The sequence below is a fragment of the Mustela erminea genome, chromosome 5 (genome assembly GCF_009829155.1).
Source record: "Mustela erminea isolate mMusErm1 chromosome 5, mMusErm1.Pri, whole genome shotgun sequence".
Lineage (NCBI taxonomy): Eukaryota > Metazoa > Chordata > Mammalia > Carnivora > Mustelidae > Mustela > Mustela erminea.
Window position 1 is genome coordinate 68,932,700 of NC_045618.1, and position 16,282 is coordinate 68,948,981.

The following is a 16,282-nucleotide window of genomic DNA, read 5'->3' on the forward strand; positions in this document are numbered from 1 at the left end:
GATGAAAAAAGAAGGCTAAAATCAGTGAAAACACATTTTTGATAGTACAGTTTTGGACAAAAGTGACTTTATTTACTTCCAACTAATGACAGGAATGTTATTATAGATTGATTTTTACCTTGAATTGTCTATGGCAAAAGGCAATGTTTCTTTGCTTAAATGACACAGATTTTTCCCCTTATGCTGTGCCTTTTATTCCAATGACTTATTCATTCCATAACTGGAGGCTTTTATCCACCCATTTTGCACATCCCCTCAGCCCTCTCCTCTCTGGCAACCATCGGTTTTTTCCCCTGTATTTATAGGTCTAATTCTGCTTCTTGTTTGTTTATTCATTTGCTGTCTTTTTAGATTCCACATATGAGTGAAATCACACAGGATTCGTCTTTCTCAGTCTGACTTATTTCCGACTAAGCATAATGCTCTCAGCGTCCATCCATATTGATGTAAATGGCCCCATCTCATCCTTTTTTATGGCTGTGAATTTTTATGGCTGTGTAATAATATTCTCTCTCTCTCTCTCTCACACACACACACACACAGACAGACACATACACACACACACACCCCTTCCTTATCTATTCATTTATCGATGGTCACTTAGGTTGCTTCCATATCCTGGCTGAGTTTTAAAGATTTCTAACATTAGAGATTTGTTTATAAAGAAACTGCAGTTATGAATCAATGAATATCCCAGATCACCTAATTTGGGGCACCCAATAAATGACTTTTCTAATAATACACTGGTGCTCCGAGAAGTCCGTGAAATGGAAGCTATCAAGTATATATTCTTAGCAAGTTACTTTTAATAGAAGTTTCTGAGGTCCAGAAACTTCAAAAAACATCCCTCTAACAAATACTGCCTTATCCACACTAGTCACTGAACACTGAACAGTTAAATTCACTGCAGAAATATGAATCAACTGTATATCCCATCATCCGTGACCCGAGATACCCTCTGTGGTAAACACGGAGATGCACTACCCAGATAACTGGGTAATTGTTAGCTTCATTGTAACTACTTAGCCTCCATTTTCCAGACAGTGAAGGACCAAGTGCCCCAGATGTCCACAGCCAGCCTGCAGATGACTGCCCCTTCAGGCTCTGCCTCACCAGCAGAATGCTGCCTTGCCCAAAGGCTTGCCCTCCCTCATGCAGCCTCTACCTAAAGATTAAGACAAGTGGGATAAAAGCCCAACCCTTTGGGACCAGTGTGGGACAGCTCTGATGGGCCCCACATACTCTCAGTAGGGTTGGCTGAGGCTCTGTCTGGACTGCTTCTCCTTCTGCCTAAGCCTACTGGCTCCCCCTCCCTTCCTGATAGTGATCCCAATAAAGACCCCACAGGCCAAAACCCCATCTCAGTGTTTGCTTCCAAAGAATCCAACCAGGTTGTCTGGGTGCCAAGACGGGTCTTAGAAAGCTTGCAAGAAGGTGGCTCACTTGTCATGTGGCTGGCAATGAGGACCTTTGTTTCTTAGTTTAGGAGTTAAGATGGTCTGGTGAAGTCCGGGTTCAGCAATATCTCCTTCAAAATTCATCTTGTCTTTGCTCACACTAGCTGGAAAGTTGCCCTTGGCAGTCTGGAGAGACTTCCTCAGCTAGCAAAAGGGCTTTCTGAACAACTGGTTCTCCATCTTTGGAGTGAACCAAATTTGGCTCACCCAAATTTGAACCCAATAGACTTTAATATTTTACAAAAAGCATTTTTTGGTTTACTTATTTTTTAATTGATTGTAGGCTTTTTGCTTGTTTTGCTTTTATTTATTTATGTTCCTATTCATGTATTTACCCCTGGAAGCAATTTAGCAGGAAAATGATGTTTGTCTTACTGTATTTTACTCACAGGCTATGGTTGAAGAAAGGAGCCATGTTATTTTAGTGCTGTATAGATGACTTAACAAGGAGTTTTGAAATGAATAAAAGTAAAACCATCACCAAGCAGAGCCAGATAATGGTCATTGTTCCTAATGCAAGCCAACAAATTCAAAATCATATCCTGGCTTTGACAGTCCTTACTTCAGCAAAAGTACACAGGAGAAACCAGAAGTTGGGAGCCATTAAAGTATCTGAAAAGATTATTCAAAATCAAAGTCCCCAAACCTTGAAATCCATAACATCTCCACAATTAACTATGGTATAAGACTGAGGTAAGAATCCTTTTCATTCCCTGAAAATGAGGCCAATGAAACAGACTTCCTGAAAATGAGAGACAGTGTAGTGGGTTAAATAGTGGCCCCCCAAATGATATGTTCAAGTCCTGATCCCTAGTCCCTGTGAATGTGGCTTCATTTGAAAAAAAGGGTCTTTGTACGTGTAATTAAATCAAGGATCTCGAGATGAGATCTTCCTGGATTTAGGGCCCACCTAGAAGAGAAAGGTATTGTCCTGGAAGACACAGGAGGGAGAGGTTTGAGACATAGAGGTGAAGGCCATGTGAAGACTGAGACAGAGACTGATGTGTCTACAAGCCGAGGAACACCAAAAATTGCCAACAGTCACTAGAAGCTGGGAGAAAGGCATGGAATGGCTTCTCCTCCAGAGCCTCCAGAAGGAACCACTCCAGAACTGTGACATAATAAATTTCTGTTGCCTTAAGACACTCAGTTTGCAGTAACTCGTTACAGCAGCCATAGGACGCTAATACAGACAGTGAGCAGCTACTTACTTTCACGGTGCCATGGGCTCCCCAGGGGGTGAGCTGAGCCTTGATTTGGGGCAGAGCCAAGTCTACTTTGAAGAGCCTGTGTATTTATGTAGCAGGGGTCATTGAAGAAATCCACTCGACATGTTTGCTTCATTAATGAGGAATCTCGATGGGATTGCACTCCTCTCTCTGGTGCATTACCTGTAGTGATTAATGATCAATGTATCATTGTACATTGATACATATCAATGTATCATATCATATGTATCATATCAATGTATCATATTTTTACTTTGCAAACAATAAGTAAAATCGTGTTTGAGTCTAGAACTGATAGGGAGGGAAAAGCCACCCCCATCCCATACAGATTTTAATACTGACTTCTAGATTTGACCTGTAAAAACAAGATGAACACCAGGCTTTGAGAGAAAGAACCCTCCCCTTGGACTCCCAGACTCTCTCTGACAGTCCCTCAGCTGACCCTCTACTTCAACACCAGATAGGAAACAAACCAAGAAGACCCGAGAGAGGATCAGCCAGAGAAAAAAGAGAGCCAACTGTCCAGCGAACAATACAAACCATACTTAACACTGCTCAGGGCTGTGGTCCAGGAACCAAGAAAACACACGTGCCATACAGAACTTGAATATCTATTATTTAAACTGCCTTTAAAAAAAAAAAACAAAAGATTTTTATTTGTTTCTCTATTTGAGAGAGAGAGAGAGCCCTAGCAGGGAAAGGAGCAGAAGGAGAGGGACAAGTGGACTCTGCACTGAGCACAGAGCCCAACGTGGGGCTCGATCCCTCAACCCCGAGATCATGACCTGAGCTGAAACCAAGAGTCGCACACTTAACCCACAGAGCCACCCAGACACCCCACTTTTTTTAGAGAGAGAGATAGCATGCCACGCGAGCTGGGGTGGGAGAGGATAGAGGGAGAGGGAGAGACTCTTATGTAGGCTGCACATCCTTCATGAAACCCAGTATGGAGCTCAGTCTCCCAACCTGAGCTCATGATCTGAGCCAAAATCAAGAGTTGGATGCCGAACCAACTGAGGGCACCACTCAGGTGCCCTTAAACTGCTTTTCACAATCCTCATTATTTAAAATTATTAGGAATGCAAAGTCTGTCGTCTCTCTATGCCCAAAGTTTTGTTTTGCTAAGCTCAGCATCAAATCAATTGCTGATGTTTATTCCGGTATTTAATGGAAAGAACCCACCTCTCAGGTTATCGCCTTCTTCACTCCTACTCTGTTCCCTCCTCTTCTCTTCTATTCTATACGCTGTGGCCAAAATGATCTTTTTATTGAAATCTGATCATATTTTTCAGTGGTTTAAGAACCCCTTAACTACCTCCAACTGTTCTTTGGATAAAACTCAAACTCTTCAACAGGGCCCAAGCCCTGGTCCTGCCTGTCTAGCTTCCCTTGTACCTCCATGCCCCTCAGTCACATTGACCTTCTTCAAGGATAATCTCCACCATAAGGCCATCTTCTCCGATTGACAGGCTCTTCCCACCACTTCTCCATGACCCTCACTCTTCAGGTGTTAGTTTTAATATCTCTTTTCTCAATAGAGCCTTCGCTGACCTTCTCAGACCACACTAAGACTCTCTGCTTTCCTAGAAGTTTGTTCTTCACCTTTGGAGCCCCTATCACAAGAATATTTCTATTACGTCATTTTGTTTAATGTCTGCCCTGCATCTATACTCCATGTTCCATGAAGGTAGGGATCCTGTCTTCTGTGTGCACAAACCTGGCACATAATATGACAACGAACAGTCACTGAATGAATGGATGCTAGCTAGCACCAGATTTCAGTACCCAATGGCACAAAGTATTTTGTACCATCCAGATGGTTCTGTCCTCAGAATGCCAGGACAGAATATTTTTGTTTTTCTGTTTAAACAACTTCATTTGTATTTTTGGCCACATGGGCTACAAGACTCCTGTGAGGCTGACCTGAAGTGGCAACACTTGTGACATTCCACTGTCTTACCATAAAACATCAGTCCTTTTATTGTTTCTGTCATTAAACCCTTTAATGTGGCCCCAAAAGGGCCAACTTTATATTGGATTTCACATCATGATGAATAGCGCTATAATCCTTATAATATAAAATACAGAAACTCGAGAGTACACCAAATAGGGGAAGCCCAGTTAGAAGACTACAGCCTTACTACCTACTCCTTCTTTCATCTTGGTCTGCCAGCTGTCACACATCATGTTGTCCCCCACCAGACTCTGCATATGGGATATCCTGAGGAGGAGTGGGATTTCTAAAGAAGGGGGGATCAGGGCACCTCGTTTCTTTGTTGCATTTTACAAGACATGACAGTCTCCATTTGCTTGGTTATGTGGATTTATGAATTATATTATCTAGTTTAAACTAAACTTACTTTCATAAATGGGTAAGTGGCTAAAAGATCGCTGCCAGTAAATCAAAGACGTAAGATCATTCTTTTATTACAAACTCTTCCTCAGCTGCATCCTGAGCTTATATAAACAAGAATGATCTAATTAGATCAGAACTCTGGCCTCCCAAAAGTTAAAATAATCAAGATCTGAAATGTGGATGTATGCCTATTCTGTCAGTAAATGCTCTAAATGTATATTTGGACACGTTAGCCCAATATATATATATACCAATGACATCTCAATGATATTACCTTAAGATACTGAGATATTATCTAATGAGAGTATTCAGCCACTGTAATTAGCAATATATTTTTAAAATGTCTTTATTATCATTAACTCTAACTTTAAAATTGTCTCTTTTCTGTGTGTGTTATAATCCATGCATATTAACATAATTTTATTAACATATTAACATTTTCTATGAATGTCATCAAGACATTTTTAAAATGCCTTTATTATCATTAACTCTAAATTTGAAATGTTCTATTTTTGTGTGTGTTGTAAGACATGTATAACATATTAGTATATATATATATATAACTTATATGTGATTGAATTACCATTTATTTAGGAGTGTCTGCTGATAAAAATCTATTGAAAGTAGACTATGATCACAAGAGTTTGTAAGAGGTCTGCTTCTAAATTAACATGGACCAGTTCAAACCCCTGTGATACTTCTTACTGTTGGTGTGGCCTAGGGCAATTTACTTAATGTCTCAAATTGTTAGTTTTCACTTCTGTAAAATGGGGGTGCCTGGCTTAGAATACACTTGTGAGGATAAATGAAAGAATGTGGGTGAGACACTCTCTGGAAATAGGGCCTGCTTACTAGATAATATCTGCTCAGTTACCTATTTATTCATTGATGCTGGGGCTCTGCGCATGGTTCTTAGCTATCCCTTTCTGTACCTAATCCCCATTTGTCCTTTAAGATTCTGTTCTGAATTCACCTCCTTCAAGAAGCCTCCCCCTTAGTCCTTCCTTCCCCCAGGCTGGGTTAGATGCCACTCCATAACGTAATGTATGTTTGCTTCTCTGTCTGTCTTCACCTTGAGACTGCAGATTCCTCGAGTCCTCAAGAAGAGACTAGAACTCATTTATCTGTGTATCTTCTGCAACTTCAATACCTGGTACGAAACAGGCACTCGAAGGAAAAATGTTTGTCAGCTGAATGAACAGATGCTGAAATAAAAATGTCCACCTGGTCTACCTTTCTCAGCATATTTGACCCCCTACGTTCTGAGTCATTCTTTAACACAAGGTCCTGACTCCTCTGCCCCTTAGAGACCATGGCACGAGCTGACCACATCAGGTTTACCGTTCCATAGGATTACACAGAAGCATTCATGTCTTTACCGAGTCTCTCTTGAAAACAACCATTCCTTTTCTTCAACTGCACCATTCTATTTAACTCAGCAATGTTGCCTTAAAATAAATATATGTACTCCACTCTATACCCAAATTTAAAATCTTTCTTGGGTCAAGTGTGTGGCTGAGAAGAGCTTAACCACATATGCCAGCCCTTACACATTCCAAAATTTCTTTTTGCCAAGTGTTATTCCACGAACCTATCCAACCTGCCGAAGAGAAGATTGGTGGCAGAAAACAAACACATCATGTATGCAGTGTATATACTTTAAGTACCAAAGTTTTCAAGTGCAAACCCTTAGGGTTTGGGGAATTTAATGTCTTCTTGATTACAAGCATCTTATTTCCATTTTAATTTGAAGGTCAGGGAAATATTATTCTGCTTAGCTAATTAATTTTTTCCACAAGAGAATTTAGTAGCAGGGACAGGTTTCTTTCCTAAGTCTGGTGATAAATATAATTAACTATGTCAACAAGCAGAAGGCTATTACGGTATTTATAATATGTTGGCATTCAAGTTTTGAGTCAGTATTTGAATAAATAAATGTCTTAGGAGAAAAAAAAAAGCCAAAACTTATTGAAAATATTTGTATAGGTGTCTCTCAAATGCTTAAGTATAAATCTCTAGGAAAAGCCAAAAAATTTATGTATTTGCTATTCTGGCAACTGCTATTAATTTGCTCATTGGTCAGGAATTTCAGAACAGTTTTTAAACATAGGCCCAAGTAGTCACAGGAGGCCCCAAGCTAGGAACACCTGATTTCTGGGTGTCTGTGAATGAATGGACACCACAGTAATAAAGTCCTTCCTACCACAATATGAGTGGCCTTATTTGTTATGGCCCCTGGAGTGGGGGTTGGGTTCTTCTATCCCTCTATGGCCTTAGTGGCCGAGGTCTAGAGAGATGGCTCCCTAGCATTCTGGCTCCTTGGGGGAACTAAGAACCTGCTTTTCTTTTCCTTTCTTTTTTAAAAAATATTTTATTTATTTATTTGACAGAGATCACAAGTAGGCAGAGAGGCAGGCAGAGAGAGAGGGGGAAGCAGGCTCCCCGCTGAGCAGAGAGCCCAATGTGGGGCTCGATCCCAGGACTCTGGGATCATGACCCAAGCTGAAGGCAGAGGCCCAACCCATTGAGCCACCCAGGTGCCCTAGAACCTGCTTTTCTAAGGAAACAATGTTACAGCTCTGTGATTTTCAGGGGAAAAAAGTATCCCGCGGGAGGACTTTTTCCAAACTGCTAATACCATCTCTCAACTTCGCAAGATTCGGAAAGGCTCCCAGTTACGAACTGTTATCTCAGGGCCACCACATGGAAGGCAGCTCTGTACCGGTTACAGACTATCCTACAGTTAGAGTACAACTGAAGAACAGGCACTTGCAATAGAATCTTCTATTGTTGTGTTTGTCATTCCAAAATATACATTTAAGCTCATTAATACAGGCAAACCAGAACAGAAGAAGATGGTGCACTTGTCTAGGAGATAGCCATCATGGCTAAAATTAATTCTGGAATTAACTAATTCTGGAAAAGTATATTCCAGGCTCCAAATAAAGGCTCTTCATAAGTTTGGATCTGCTTACATTAGCTTAAGGCACGTATAAACCATGAAAGTATAAGGGGTTACACTGTTTGTTGGGTTTGACAAGAATTAAAACCAAGATAAACAAAAAAATAAATTGGATTCTATGACAAAGATCACACTTATAAAAAGAAGTATCTTGAAAAAAGCTGAGACAGTACCTCTATATCCATTAATCCCTTCATAAATGTGTTTTGGGGTTCTTGACAGGGAAAAAAGGGGGGTCATGCCCCTTTTCTCCAATGGGAGTGTTGTGACTGAGCATATGTTACCTTATTCTAGGAATGATGGCTGTTTCCCTTCAGTGAGTTCCCTTCAGAAGCCAAGCGACTGAGGACAGAAGGACGTCCCAAGATGATTTGTTTAATGGCGAGGAGGAAGATGAGCTGGGAAGGAAGGTGTATATGGGACCAAAAATGCTGGAGTTCCTTAGGACTCTATTCTAGGTCCAAGTCTCTCTCTCTCTCTCTCCTGTCCTCTAACTGTGCAGTGATCTAGGAAGGGAGCCAGGCACACCAGGAATTCTAATTCCCATTTATACTTTTCATGCTCTCTCCCTCTCTGGCCCCTCCTTCCGCATTTCCTTCTCTGTGCCTGGATAATTCCCACTCATCCCTCAGGTCCTGATTTCGCTGTTTGCTTGTAGAACGTTTAGAAAGACCCTTTATAGCCCCCCTCGATTAATTTAGGCTTCCCTGTTGTTTGTTCCCATAACATGCTGGGCTTTGAAACGCTCATCCTATCTGTCAGCATTTGCTTAAGATGTGTCTTCCTGCTTCGACTGCAAACATGAGTACTGGTTGTGACTCCATTCCTACCATCTGGCATAGGACCAGACCCACAGGAGGGCCTTGTAAATAACCACTGAGTGAAGTGTTGTATAAATGAAGAGATACAGTCAGATGAAACAGGACATGGACTTATTTCCAAGTGAGCTTCAGCACAGGCAGGAAATGATTATCATGCTACAGGGCATATGTGATATGGTCCTGACTATTATTGAACCCTTAGGTTAGGGATTTCTGAGTAAGGGAGCGGAGGGAGGGAGGAATATAGCTCCTAGGGATCACAGGTGTAAAAAGACATTTACACTTACCATTAGCTTAATTTGTTTTAGTCATATTATTAAAAGTTAGGTTAAAGTTGTTAATAACTTTAAATAATGGCATGGAATTTTAACATCTATCAAAAAGAACCATATTTTTAGAGAATTAACAATACTGTCTTAGCTCACTACTCCTATTATTTTTGCACGGTAGAGGGAGGTAGTAATCATAGCTGTACCTAAAATGATAAATTTTCATGTATCCCCCCATACAAGAAATAATAAAATTAGGGACACCTGGGTGGCTCAGTCACTTAAGCATTTGACTCTTGATTTTAGTGCAGGTCATGATCCCAATGTTGTGAGATCAAGCCCCATATTGTAAGATTCTCCCTCTCCCTCTGCCCTGACCCCCCATTCTTTCTTTCTCTCTCTCAAAAAACAACAATAATAAAATTCATAGATTACATTGGCATAAGTCCGAAGGAGGAAGTATGAAAGTATCCTTAGAAGTGACTACCTTCTAGGTAGTAAGTTCCTGCTAATTTAAGTCCCTGAGTTTCGTTACCCAACTTTATCCTCCATCCTATTACTTATATCATCCAGTTCTCTCCCCCTCTAATGCTGCAAAACTTTGCTTCCCAAAGAAATAAGTACTTTCAACAATTTATAAGAATTAAATGACTAACTAGCAGCATGACCTTATGGAACCATATTTCCAGTTTGGTGGCTGACGTTCTACATTTGTGTTGCAGGAAAGTTGTGTCCAACACCAATTATCACGTGCAGTAATAAGACACTTAATTCCCTGGGAAGTGTGAGGTACATGGGCCCCTAATTGGGACCCTCACATTTCAGATTTCTTTTTGTTTTCTGCTTAAAAGATTTTATCTTAATCCTAATGGATTTGACACACATCAATTTTCACATTAACTTAATGTCTGATCTTCTTTGAAGTGGAACTCCCTTGAGTTTTAAGCAGAGAAAGCAGCTTTCCAGGAAGACGTAATATGATGTGAAAGCAGGGCAAGACTTCCTAAGGTAGAATGATGGTGTGGTCGAGCACACAAGCACGAGGCAAAACCATGAACAGTCCAAGTGACGCACATGTGGCATTCTGGGCCGCTCAGAATGTGGGAAGCCTGCAGCTGAAGCATTATGTGTCTGGTTATGTACACCCGCCTTCCCCCTGAGGTGTTTAAGAGCCAGGGCCACACACCCCCATATGACTTGCAAGGAATAAGGAGAGTGGCAGATGGGGAAAGACAATTGTACCTACCTATTGCTCGGCTTTGTTCTAAACAGTTCTCGTACACACTGCTACCCTTGGAGTTCCCAGGCTGCACAAAAAAAGAAAAAAAAATTGTGAAACATTTACAAACGCAGCATACAGTCAGACTTTCAAAAAACAAACAGGACAAACAGAACGCTAGTAACACCAGTAATGCTCCCAGCAGACAACTTCACTTTCTGACACAGAAAGTGTCTGATAGGAAACTGAGATTTTGGGTGGGGAGTGGGGACTCCTGTGATAGTGCATTCCCTGGGGGCTGCAGAGGTGGGTCTGAAGCAGGAAGTCATAAAGGCTGCCGATATAAGGCCTATAGCCTGAGGGTTACTGCTTTGCTTGGGAGGTCCCATTCCAGGACTCAATCCGAGTCTCAGCCAGAAAGTGTGATTTCCAGGACACTTGTATAAACAGTCGGTATTTAGCAAACTTCTAACAGTGGCAGATTGGAGCCCTACTCTACTGAGGTTATGCCCGGCTCACTTTCCATCTTTGAAAATCTTTTCCATCAAAGGGTTGCAATGAGGGGCACCTGGGTGGCTCAGTGTGTTAAAGCCTCTGCCTTCGGCTCAGGTTACGATCCCAGGGTCCTGGGATCGAGCCCCGCATCGGGCTCTCTGCTCAGCGGGGAGCCTGCTTCCCTTCCTCTCTCTCTGCCTGCCTCTCTGCCTACTTGTGATCTCTGTCTGTCAAATAAATAAATAAATAAAATCTTTAAAAAAAAAGGGTTGCAATGATCCCAAATATAATAGATAGATAAATAGATAGATAGATGTCTTCAATAATGGAATGAGATCACTGATGTCTTTGAAAAGGACAATATCTATACTTCAGAAAGATCATTCTGGCAGTACCATGCAGAAGGCTTTGGGGGAATGAAATTAGAGACAAAGAAGGGGTTTTCAGAATCATGAGAGCAAGTGAAGACCAGAACTTAAAAGGTGCAACAGGAATGACAGAGGTTGGGTAGATTCAAAAGATTTCGTTTTAGACTCCTAGGTCTTGAAGACTGAGCTGATATGGAGTCCAAAGTGTGAGAAAAACAAAAGACTGCAGATTAATGACATAACAGCAGTGCCATTAATATACATGAGGAAATCAATAGAGGATTGTGGTTTGTAGTCACAGAGAAAATGCTGAGTTCAATCTTAAGACAAACAATGTAATGCTTATGGCATTATACCTGGAGAGATAGGTAATGGCTGAAAACAGAGAAGCTGGAGGAGTGTGTACACAAATGTCATGCCAGAAGAGAAATCAAGGACAAGGGCAAGGCCAAAGACAGAGAAAGGATGGTAAGGTCAAGGGCTTGGGTTTGCAGGGGAGGGAGTAAGAAAATCAGATATAAAGAAAAGATATTATAGCAGCATTATCAACAATAGTCAGACTATGGAGAAAGCCTAAATGTCTATCAACTATTGAATGGATAAAGAAGATGTGGCGTATATACAATGGAATATTACTCAGCCATCAGAAAGGATGAAATCTTGCCATTTGCAATGACATGGATGGAACTAGAGTGTATGATGCTAAGTGAAATAAGTCAGTCAGAGAAAGACAAATACCATATGATCTCACATGTGGAATTTAAGAAAGAAATCATATAAGCATATGGAAAGAGGGGGAAGAAAGGAAAATGGGAAACAAGCCATAAGAAACTCTTTTTTTTTTTTCTTTTTAAAGACCCTATTCATTTATTTGACAGACAGAGATCACAAGTAGGCAGAGAGGCAGGAAGAGAGAGAGGGAGAAGCAGGCTCTCCACTGAGCGGAGAGCCCAATGCGGGGCTTGATCCCAGACCCTGGGATCATGACCTTAGCTGAAGACAGAGGCTCTGACCCACTGAGCCACCCAGGCGCACAACTCTTAATGACAGAGGACATACGGTAGGTTAATGGAGGGTGGTGGGTGGGGAATGGGCTAGGTGGGGGATGGGCATTAAGGAGGGCACTTGTGAAGAGCACTGGGTGTTGTATGTAAGTGGTGGATCACTGAATTCTAGTCCAGAAACCAATACTGCACTATACGTTATCTAACAAAATTTAAATTTTAAAAAAGATGCCAAAAAGAAAAGAAAAGAAAAATGTAACTTACTTGGAAACATACCAACAATAAGATATGTTGATGGATGATAGCTACATAGGATGACAGGGTAAATTCAGTGAAACGTTAATTGTAGTTAACTGTAGACTCTTGATGGTGAATGTATGAGTGTTCACTGCATAATTATTTCAACTTTTCTGTATGTTTGAAAACATTCATAATAAAATATTGGAGAACATGAAATAAAGTGAAAAAAGCAGCAACTAGAGATGGGGGCTAAGAATGACACAATAGAACTGCTTTAGAAGATCAGAGAAGAGGTCTAAAAAGAGGAAGAGGCAGCCTGCAGGTACCCGATTCTGTAGACAGGTTCAGAAGATTGAAGAAGAAAACTCATTTAGCAATTAAGCCATCGGTGAACCACAGTTGACTACTGTAAAGGTCATTTCTGTCAAGTTGTCAAGCAGAATTCAGATCTTAGAAATTCAGTGCTGATGTGATAGAGACAACGTTTTCTAGATGTCTGTGCGTATAAGGAAAATGAGAAGGAGGTGAGACATTACGAGTTGGTTGGAGGGGTCCAAATTTATTTCTGGACGGAAAAGAGATAACCAGTAGACAAAGAGTAAGTGAAGATTGAGATGGGGCGGGGGGGGGGGGGGGGTTAATGGACAGAACCAAGGCAGAGGGTTGGAAGGGGCGATGGGACCAGGAGCTCAGGGGTAGGACTGGCTGGGGGGGCCAGTAGCTGAGGAGGAGCAAGGAGAACAGAGCAAGACTGGAGATGGGGACGGGTGACGTGGAGCACCCCGTGCTGGCCTGCCAGGGTCTTCCCAGCAAAGGGAGACGTGAAGCCATCCACGGAGGCCGAGGGCGGGGGACTCGGAGTGAAAATGATGGAGTGCGGGCTCCGACAGTGATTCATTCTCTGGCTCTGTCCTGAGGAGGATGATACTGTCTCTAAACTCGCATTTGGAAACTCTCAAATTAAACTCTCCAGGCGCAAGGACAGAATCGCATGGCTAAGTTTCAGTAACAATAAAACATCCCTTACCAAATAGCACAACTTCTCACACCGAATGGGGCAGTAAGCCATGTGTTCTGTGGCTTGGACTTTGAGCCGCACGTCGGAAACGCCCCCCGCAGGTGGCTGCTTCCCTGGGATTTCATTGTAGTACTCAGGGTCTTCTCTCTCCTCGCTGGGACCATCACTGGGCACCTCCTCACTGTAAGGGGAAAAAAAGAATCCCCTAGAAGCTGGGCGGGAATTCGGATGCTGCAGGGGAGGCAGAGGGATCGGAACCACACAAAATCATCCTGAAAAACTCTGCATTCAAGTTTTAAGTTTATAGCTGTTCGGAAGTGATGTCAAACATCTGGATGGAAGCAGCCAGATGGTTGTTTAGCTTTCCATAGACAATTAAAGTAGGCTAAGCCAACAGAAAGTGCCAAGGGTGAGGCTTTTGTTTCTCCTCCCAGTGATTAAGAAACACACACACGCACACACACACACACACACACACACACACGCACACACATACACACATACCTATGAGCTCTCTGAATGTATGTCATTTTTGTCAGTAGGATATAAAAATAAGGTTTTCCTTAATATCTTTAGCATGCTTTGATTGTACCATTTTGGAAATGTTTTCCTAAAAAAAAAAAATTAGATATTGGGCAGAGGGCCTGGCCCCGTTTATTAAACCAAGATGAAAAGCATAAGGGCTCTGGCCAGCTATCTTGTCTGCACAAATCTGGAGGACTATATGGGATTTATAAAGAAATATTGGAACCATATGTGGCAAGTGGGTAGATTTATGTAAACATGCATTGTTTTAAAAATTGAAACAGGACAAAAAAACAAACAACTTTCCTTCCAAATTGGAATTAGTAGAAGTTTCTTATGAAAAAGAATAAATCAAGTCCTTTTGGATTGAACTGACTCCACTAACAACCGACATAGTTTTGTTGGGTTCATTACATGTCAACAGCATGATAGCACTAAGATGTAAGTGTTATCCTGGGAAAAATTCAACATGAAGGCCTCCTGGTAACCCCCTCTCGTTTGCTACCCCAGATCACCTTATAAAAGCAGATCCCCAAACCCAGCGTTTACTGATACACAAAATAATTAATTGGGGGATGAGTGCATTTATAAGGGGCCAAGAGTGAGTTTTGTCTCTCCGTGTGAATTCTCCAAGGCAGAGGCCTCACCACACCCCACACGTGCTGGAGTCTGTATGGCCTGAAGGATTCAGCTTTCCTTACAGACTCTCTGTGCCTCAGACAGAACCCCCCACTTCCTTGGTTCACATCACCTTCCAGCCCCCCACACATTAGCCGGAGCACCTCTATTTACACTGCAAACCAGCAAACTAACAGTGATTCTAGCTACAGACATTCGATTCTTACTATTTTGCACTTCATTCTTGATTTTTTTTTTTTTAAGTTGTATGCAAGGGATCTGGGACTGACAATTCTGAGAAATGTACTGATGTCTGTTATTTTATGATACCACTTAATTCATAGCTCTGTAGAATAGCAGAGAAACAGGGCATACCCCTTCCTACTTTGAGTGTCTCTTTTAATTTTGAAACAAAGCAAGAGGAAATATCTGGACAAATATAAATGGAAGGAAAATAGAAAATGCCATTACGTGTTCATACTGAAACTGCCTATTTGTAAGAAAAGAAATGATCCGTTTTATGAGCTTCAAAATTCATTTTAAAATAAAACAGAATCAATACAGTAAGTCAAGTAATTATAGAACACTTGGCTGACCTTTCAAAAGAAGTATTCAAAGAAGGATTTTTCAAATACTGTTTAAACCGGAGTTCAAAAGCCTGCCCTATGGTGCTTATGACATCTTGGGCCATCCCACTGCGGCATTCCAGTATGTGACAGGCTGCAAGAGGGTGTACAAAAACAAAGAAAAAAAACTGTCATAAATTTTCAACAAGAAGAGGTTATATAAAGTTAAAATACTTTCAGAACATGAACTTTTAACTGAGTAAAAGGGAGCAGGTTTACAGCCTTCCAGGGGCGGAAGAGTACCTCCTACTTCATATGCATCAAAGAGAAGAAACGTATGTATTCTCCATTTAAATACTTCAGAACACTGACAAATTCTGGTCTCAAGATAGGTTTTGGGGCCCTCTCTTTTATAAAACTAGACTGATCTTAACCAATAATGTGACTCGAGTTCAATGTTAGCTCTAGAATTCAGTACAGGAGACACTCAGGGTAGCAATCTGGCAGGAAGATGAGGTCTTCGCATGGTACTTTGTCTTTGCAAAAATATAACTTTCCAAACCTCTCCCTGACTTCCCCACACCCCACTCCCCTCAAAGTGTGGGATGAGCTGCTGGTGAAGGCAGGAGCTTTATAACACCCCTTTGCCCTGTCATTGCTACTATAAAGTGACAATGGTGTGATGATCCCTGTCTTCAAAATCCTACTAAAGAACTATCTCCATCAAGTATCAAAAATATATATATTTTTTTAAAAAGCAAGTTTTGTGATGATGACCAAAAGATATTAAAATTTTTATTAGGTATTTTCTCTGAGAAGCAGCTACTGGGAAGGGGGAAATGAAATTTGCACAAGTAATTTACAGAAATAAATTAGGACGGGTGAAGCTAGGAGAGTATCACAAATGAGCAAATCTGCTGCCACATAGAACCAGGAGCTTGTGTTCGGGGACTATAAATTCACCTTCCACCATATGGAATGCTTTGGTGAGAGTATGGAATCTTGCTTAGGGCCTTGCAGAATGGAGATTTAATTGAAATGCGAGTGTCATAAGGATGGCTTAGACAGAGTCCCAAGGATGACTTTAATATGGAGGCAATAAGTCCCAGGAGAAATAATACTTTTAAAAAAATAT

General features: G+C 41.3%; 1 protein-coding gene across 1 annotated transcript in view; it reads right to left on the reverse strand.

The window, feature by feature from the left end:
- The window catches only part of SHC4 (SHC adaptor protein 4), a 137,395-nt gene that overhangs the window by 22,470 nt on the left and 98,643 nt on the right, over positions 1 to 16,282 (reverse strand). The window contains exons 7-10 of the mRNA XM_032343654.1: positions 15,178 to 15,301; positions 13,448 to 13,619; positions 10,341 to 10,401; positions 2,669 to 2,848 (exon numbers count right to left, since the gene is read on the reverse strand). Coding sequence (XP_032199545.1) covers positions 2,669 to 2,848; positions 10,341 to 10,401; positions 13,448 to 13,619; positions 15,178 to 15,301 — 537 coding nt within the window. The remainder of the gene's footprint in view (positions 1 to 2,668; positions 2,849 to 10,340; positions 10,402 to 13,447; positions 13,620 to 15,177; positions 15,302 to 16,282) is intronic.